Source organism: Haliaeetus albicilla, chromosome 3, assembly GCF_947461875.1.
Source record: "Haliaeetus albicilla chromosome 3, bHalAlb1.1, whole genome shotgun sequence".
In the NCBI taxonomy this organism is placed as follows: Eukaryota; Metazoa; Chordata; class Aves; order Accipitriformes; family Accipitridae; genus Haliaeetus; species Haliaeetus albicilla.
The window spans coordinates 76,796,063-76,803,460 of record NC_091485.1 but is presented as its reverse complement, the minus strand read 5'-3'; the positions used below and the strand labels follow the sequence as shown (position 1 = coordinate 76,803,460).

The 7,398-nt window shown below is 68.4% G+C and overlaps 1 protein-coding gene across 1 annotated transcript; it reads right to left on the bottom strand.

The window, feature by feature from the left end:
* Window positions 1-633: 633 nt before the first annotated feature.
* Window positions 634-6,892, bottom strand: DGAT1 (diacylglycerol O-acyltransferase 1). The gene is made up of 17 exons (XM_069778642.1): window positions 6,576-6,892; window positions 5,201-5,287; window positions 4,640-4,681; window positions 4,313-4,398; window positions 4,129-4,181; window positions 3,926-4,031; window positions 3,671-3,808; window positions 3,526-3,591; window positions 3,288-3,391; window positions 2,841-2,879; window positions 2,583-2,624; window positions 2,307-2,351; window positions 2,085-2,197; window positions 1,922-1,987; window positions 1,739-1,826; window positions 1,544-1,606; window positions 634-1,401 (listed from the first exon to the last, which is right to left on the bottom strand). Exons 1-17 carry the CDS (start codon window positions 6,890-6,892, stop codon window positions 1,255-1,257), a joined length of 1,602 nt encoding a protein of 533 aa, XP_069634743.1. The 3' UTR covers window positions 634-1,254.
* Window positions 6,893-7,398: the final 506 nt, after the last annotated feature.

Sequence of the window (7,398 nt, the reverse complement as noted above, 5' to 3'; positions counted from 1 at the left end):
CAATAGGATGAGTCATGGTTTTAACTAAAAGAGGGGAGATTCAGACTAGATGTAAGAAATTTTTTTTTTACAACGAGGGTGGTGAGGCACTGGCCTAGGCTGCCCAGAGAGGTGGTCGATGCCCCATCCCTGGAAACATTCCAGGTCAGGTTGGACGGGGCTCTGAGCAACCTGGTCTAGTTGAAGATGTCCCTGCCCACGGCAGAACTAGATGATGACTTCTTTTGAAGGTCCCTTCCAACCCAAACCATTCTCTGACTCGCCACAGGGTGAATCTCGGGTCCCTCTGGGCTCGGAGCGCTTCGAAGGGGCTGTTTTTGTTTGTGCACAGGGGGGGGTCCTGCCACAGCATGTGGCCCCTCACTCGCCCTGTCCCCCCCAGCCCAAGGGAGACTGGGGACCCTTTTAGGGCAAGAGGTTGAACCTCATCCAGTCCATCCCAGCTGCTTCCCCACCCCAAACTGGAAGACCACCACCCCAGCTGGAACCAAAACTGCTCCCTGGCCAACCAATAAGTAGCCCTTGGTGGGGAGGGACAACAGGAGGGTCACTGCCTGCGGTACAGGCAGGGGCAGAGGGGAGCGAGGAACAGGGCTGAGGCCAGGCTTGGAAAGAAAAGAAAAAAAAGAAAAAAAAAAAAAAAAGACACTTTTAATTACTCAGTATTTGAGAGAGAGAGATACAATCTGGAAGGGTTAAAAAGTGGCTGAGTGAGACCAGAGCAAGGCTGGGAGGCAGCAGCAGGGCCACAGGCAACCGCAGGCAGCTGCCTGCGTGGGCAGCCCACCAGGGACGGAGGAAGCGGGCCCGGGGCTCGTAGCCAGCACAGCCACCGTGGGCAAGGGGGGGGTCGTGCCGGGGCCACCCCCCAGGCTCTGGGGATGACAGAGCCGGGGTGGGACACCCCCCCACTAAACCCGGTGAGCGGGACAGGGATGGATAGGACAGTCCCAGTCCCTTAAAGTGCCTTTCACGAGCAGGCAGCCGCTTCAAACTGGGGGGGGGGGGGCAGCCAGGGCTGGACAGGGTCCGCTGTTGCCTCCCTCCTGCCCAGTCCCCCTGTTGTCCCCCCAGGGCCGAGCGGTGCGGGGGGGGGGGGGGGTGTCCATGTGTGTCCCCCCCCTCCATGCCCCAGGAGCTATTGCATTGATCCAACATTCGATTCACAAGGACGGTGGCACCGGCACAGTCTGAGGGGGTCCGTGCGCCCCAGCGGGGGTTCACCGGGGAGGGACGGGCTGTCGGACCACCGCCTCACTGGTTGCCTTCATAGTTGAGCACGTAGTAGTCGTGCACGTACATCAGGACGGCGATGGGCTGGCCGATGATCAGGGATATCCAGACGGCCGCGTTCCCGTAGTTACCCCTGAGGAATTTGGAGACGAACCAGGCCAGCGGGATCTGGAAGGGATGGAGTGTGGGGGGGTGGAGCAGCGTCAGCCCCATGGCAAAGCGGGGCTCAACCTCGGGGGGCTGCAGGACCCCCCCAAACCCCTGTCCCCCTTCCCAGGGGACCCAGCACGGAGTCAGGGCTCTCCCTTACCTGAGCTGCCATCCCCATGAACGCCCAAGGCCGCAACATCTTCAGGGGGACGCTCAACAAGTACTGCGGGGACACAGCGTCAGCGCCGGCCCCGGGCTGGGAGCAATCGGAGCTCCGGGCAGGGACTTGGGGGGGGGTTAGAGGGGGGGGCAGCAGCCAGGCAGCCCCCCCCAGGAGCTGGGAGGGAGCACTGACCTCGTGGAAGAAGGCAGACGCCAGGAAAACGGCCGTCTGGGCTGCCCACTTGCTGGCCCCCCGCTTTAGCATGGGCTTGTAGAAGTGCCTGAGAAGCAGCCCCCCCATTAGCACAGAGTCCTGGGAGTGTCACAGCCCCCCAGAGCGAGGGGACACACACACAGGACACCCCCCCCCCCGTACCTGAGACACCACTTGTGGACAGGGATGTTCCAGTTCTGCCAGAAATAGGTCACTGACTCCGAATTCCTGAGGAAGAGGGCGGTGAGCCGCAACCGGGAGCTGCCGCGTCCCCGTCCCTGCTCAGGGACAGGAGGGGACTCCCCCCCCTTTGCCCCCCACTCACCACCAGTCCCTGTAAAATTCCCGGTCCCCGAACTGCATCACTTCGGCCACCACGTTCAGGCAGGAGTGGAAGAACCAGTAGAAAAAGATGAGCCAGATGAGGTGGTTGGGGACCTGGGGGGGGGGAGGCAGAAGCCATGAGGAATAAAGGGGGGGGGCTGGCTGGGTGTGTGTCCCCCCCACGGGCAGGGGGACCGGCAGTGGGGGCAGCAGGGGTACTCACGGCCAGCTTCAGGAGCCGCTCGATGATCCGGGAATAATCCATGTCCTGCAAGGCATCGGCTCGCGTCACCCCTGTCCCACGGTCACCCGGGAAGAGGGCAGGCAGGGACTGGGCTGTCCCGGGGGGGGGGCTCGAAATGCGGGAGGGAGGGCAGCTTGGCCGGATCCTCGCGCTGGCTCTGGGGGCTGGGCAGCTTCTGGCCCACTGAGGCCAGGCGGGGGGGAGCTTCTGACACCCCTCCCAAAAAAACACCTGCCCGGGGCCCCCATCACTCACCCGAAACGGCTTCATGGAGTTCTGGATCGTGGGCACCATCCACTGGAACAGAAAACGCCGCTGGAGCCCGGGCTTGGCACAGGGAGGGGGGGACCCCAACACGCCCCCCCCCCCCTATGCTGGCAGAGCCCCCGGGTACCCGGGGACAGAGTCCCCCCCACCCCGTGGGTGATGAGAAGGGAGGAGGGTGCCCAGCTCAGCCCCCAGCGACCCCCCAAGGGAAGGGGTCCAGAGTGAAGCCCCCCCACCCCACCGTACCTGCTGGATCAGCCCCACCAGCAGCTGGATGAAGAAGAGCTGGAAGACAGAGGCAGTGACCGAGCTGTTGGGTGGGGGGGACCCAGCAGCCCCCAGCCCCCCCATCACAGGGACCCCCACCATCCCCCTATTTCAGGGGACCCCATCATCCCTCCTGCCTCAGGGCACCCCCCCATCATCCTCCCCATCTCAGGGATCCCACACACAGCATCCCCCCTGTTGCAGGGACCCCCCCCATCCCCTCCTGCCTCAGAGACCCCCCCATTTCAGGGACACCCCTCCCCAAGTCCTGTTGGCTTTGCTGTGGAAGCAGAGAGCAGGTTCCCACCAACCTTGAGCCCCAACCCCCCGCAAGCAGGACCCCCCCACCTCCACCCCCCACCACAGGACCCCCTGGACCCCCCCCCCCCCCCCAGCAGGACCCTCTGGCCCCCCCCCAGCTCTCACCATCTCAAAGAGGCGCCGGAGGAGGAAACGCTTGCGGACGCGGGGGGAGCGGGGAAAGTTCAGCTCATAGCACAGGGTGGGCGCGAAGAGAAAGTAGTAGAGATCTGCGAGGAGGGGACACGTGGGGGCGGGCGGCCGCAGACATGGGGACCCCCCCCCCCCCCCGTGCCATGGGGGTCTGGGGACCCCCCCGGTGGGTCAGGGACCCCCCCCGCAGGTCTTTGTGGGTGCCACTTACTTCTGTAGGTGAGGTTGGCCGGGTAGGTGACCTCGTTCCTCCCCACGTCCCCGTTGGCTTTCTTGGCTGGGAGAGGGGAAGGGAGCTGTGAGCCCCCCCAGGCAGGATGAAGCCCCCTGCCCCCCCCCCCCAACCAGTGCCATACCTGGTGCCGAGCTGTCCTCAGGGGCCGGGGGGGCTGTTTTCACCTCCCTCCTCTCCCTACACCACTTATTGACGTCCCTGAAGGAGAAGAGCTTGAGGAAGACGATGGTGTAGATGGCCAGGGTGAAGACGGCCCCCACTGCAGGGAGAGGACAGGCGGTCAGAGGGGGGGGAAGGGCCCGATCCTGACCCCCCAACCCCAGGGCGAGCCTGGATCCTGTCCCTGTGCGCGTCCCCCCCCCTCCTCTCCCCTCACCTGGCGTGATGGAGGTGATCACCAGCACGACACCGGCGGGGAAGCAGAGGATGGCCAGCAGGTTGAGGGTGTGCAGGGCGGCCCCCGCCCCCTCCGAGAGGGAGCCCTGCGGGAGGGAGACGTGAAACCGGGGTGGGGGGCACGGGGGGGGGGGACCCTCCAGGCACGGGGAGGGGGCTCCCAGCACCCCCAGGGGGGCTCACCACTGCCAGCCGTCTCTCCAGGGCCAGGGCCACCACCACAAAGATGTTGGCCGCTGTAAAGAGAAGAGGAGGAGGAGGAGGAGGAGGAGGAGGAAGGCGTTGGAGCCGGCAGGACTGCGTCCCCACAGCCCCGAGTCGGGGTGATGGGCTTCACCAGCCCCCCCATTCCTGGGGGGGCACTCACCGATGATCAGGCAGAGGGAGGGCCAGCTGTAGGGGTCTTTGAGGAAGAGGGAGACCACCTGGATGGGGTCCACCAGGATCCCGTACCTGTGTGGAGGCGGGGGACACACCTGAGCAACCAGCTCCCGAAGCCAGACGGACCCCCCCCGGACACCCACTACGGGGCTTGGGGGTGCACTCCCACCTGCACCACCGTTCCCCCACGGGGACACCCCCTGCTCCCCCCAAAACCCCAAGAGCCCCTCAGGATCCCTCCAGTGGGACCCCAGGGATCGATGACACCCCCGATGTCCGTGTGTGCCCCCCCCCACCACCCCCCCGAACTCACTTGATGAGGTTTTCCAGGAAGAGCCGGGCGTTGCTCAAGACCTGGAAGAGGAAGGAGGTGCTGGGAAGGAGGTGCTGGGGGCGGTGGAAGGAGAGGAGGGGGGACACACGACACACAGCCCCCACCCCCTCCCCGGGGACCCCCGGTGCCATCCCCGGGGAATCCCGGGGTTGGGGCCGGCTCAGGAACGCTCTTGCATCACCGGTGCCACGAGTCTGTGCAAGGGTTGCGGCACGCGGCGCGGTGAGTCACACGCCGGCCCAGAAACAACGGCCGCCACGCAACCACGGTCGCCCCGGGGAGGGGGAACTTCACGCCTTCCCCCCACCACCCTGCCCCGAGGAAAACCGGTGACCCCGTCGTGGCACAACCGCCGTCGGCGGCCGAGCTAATCGGCCATGGCCGAGTCCCTTCTGCCGGCTTTCACCCGCTAATTGAATTAAAACCACACTGGTGGATTAGCCGTCACCGCACCAGAGCCGCGGTCGTGCTGCCAGGGGGGTTCAGTCTGTCGTGACACGGGGGTTTCCCCCCCCCAGTCCCCCGTCCCCCGACTCACTCAGCATGACCACACACCAGTTGAGGATGCCGCGGTAGTTGCTGTAGCCGCTGGCCGAGCTCAGCAGAGACTCCTGCACCTTGTGACACCTGGGGGGAGGGCAAATGGGGGGGGACACACACAGCGGCGGTGGGGTCAGCATGGGGGACACACACACACAGAGCCAGAGCCACCCCAGGGACCCCAGCAGCGCCTTGGGACAGGAATGGGAAATTTGGGGAGGGGGGGTGGAAAAAAACCCCATGGATTTTGTAACAGGTTGGGGGGGCTGCAGGCAGGAGGGCAGCGCCGGGATGGGCAGGTAGCAGGCAGGAGGGGAGCATGGGGGGGGGGGGGGGAGTGTAGAGGGGCCCCCCCCCAGTGCGTGGGGACACGATTTCCACCCCGCGGGAGGGGACGGGGACGGGGGTGTCCCAAGCACGTTCGAGCGGTGCCAGGGCTGGGCGCAGCCCGGAGTTGCAGGCAGGGCAGGCAGGGCGGGCAGCTCCCAGGGTTGGGTTCAGAGTCCCCCCCCCCGCCCCAGATAAGGCTGGGGGGGGCTGCGGAGGGGTCAGGGACCGATCCTGCCCCCCCCAAGGGGAGGAGGGGGGGTGCAGTTCTGTTTTTGGGGTGTTATCACAGGCAGCGGGCAGGCAGGGCTCACCCACCAGCCCACAGCCCCTCGCTCCTGCCTGGGGGGGGGGGGAGAGCAGGACCCCCCTGCCCCCCTTCCGTGCTGGGCTGGGGGGACATGACACACACTCCTGGGGGGTTTGGGTGATGTGGATTGGGGTCCCCAGGGGATGGGACCCCCCCTCCCAGGGCAGGGGGACCCCAACCAGTGGCAGCCGCTGCCGCTTGGGGGAGGGGGGGATGTCACAGCCCAGCACCCAACTTAGGCCCCCCCCCTCCCCCCCCAAAAAAACCCATGAGGACAAGCCCTTGCCCCCACCCCCCCCAGCCCAGCCGAGGGGGGCCGGAGAAAGACAGTGGGACCCCCCCCAGGGTGCGGGGGACCCCCGAGGGGTGTCTATAGAGGGTGACAGCCCCCCCCCCCAGGATCAGACCCCAGGGAAGGGGGGGGGGTCCAGTCCCCGGGGGTCAGGGACCCCCCAGCCAGTGGGGGGGAGGGGGGGTGTCCCCGCTGCGGGATGGGACACCGGCAGCAACCTGGGGGGGAGGGAAGAAGAGGGGGGGGTAAAGGTGGGGGGGGGGGGGCCCGCCGCCGCCCGAGGAAGCGGCTCCCGCCGGGGAGGGCCCCGCCGTGTCGCAAGAGGAACCGGGGGGGGGGCAGGACACACGACACGGCACACGGGACCGGGGGAGGGGAGGGGGGGGGTCCCGGGACCACCGGGGGGGGGGGGGGGGGGGGGGGGTGTGCGCGTTGCGGCCCGTTACCTGAAATCTCCGCCGGGGTCGTGGAGCGGGGTCGCCGCCGCCGTCCCCCTGCCCGGGGCCGGGGCTGTGCCGCGCCGCCGCTGCGCCCCCCCCCGCCGCCCCCCGTCTCCTCCGGGCCCCCCCGCTCCCGCCGCGGTCGCCCATGCTGGGCCCGACCCCTGCCCCGCCGCCGCCGCCGCCGCCTCCCGGCCACCGTAGCGCGCCCCCCGCCCGCCACGGCCTTTGTAACCTTGGCAACCGCCCCGCCCACCTCCCCCTCCCCGCCCCTCCCGACCAATGGGAGGAGCGGGACGCGGCGGGACTCCAACTCCCAGCATTCCCCCGGCGGCGACACGCCCACCCAGCTCAGGCCCCTCCTCCTTCTGCTCCGCTGAGGGGCGGCGGAGGGAACCAATGGGGCGGCCGGGGGCGGGGAGGGGCGAGCCAATGGCGAGGGAGGGGGCGGGGAAGGGAAGGGGGCGGGGCGGCGGGGCGATGAGCGGCGGCCGGCGGGCGGAGCGGGGGGGGAGCGCAGGTGAGGGGGGGGAATGGGGGGAACTGGGGGGAATGGGGGGTAACGGGGGGGGCGGGGGGGGCACGGGGTGGGGGGTTTGGGGGGGGCGGGGGGGGGCAAAAGGGGGGCACGGGGGGAGGGGGCCGGGGGGGTGGGGGGGGGCAACGGGGGGGGGTGTCTGGCTCGGGGGGGGGGGCAACGGGGGGGTGTCTGGCTCGGGGGGGGGCAGTGGGGGCTGTGCTGGGGGGCAGGGGGAGGGGCTGGGCTGGGGGGGTCGCACTGGGTTGGGGGGGTCTTTTGGGGGGGGGGGTGTCTGGCTGGCTGGGGGGG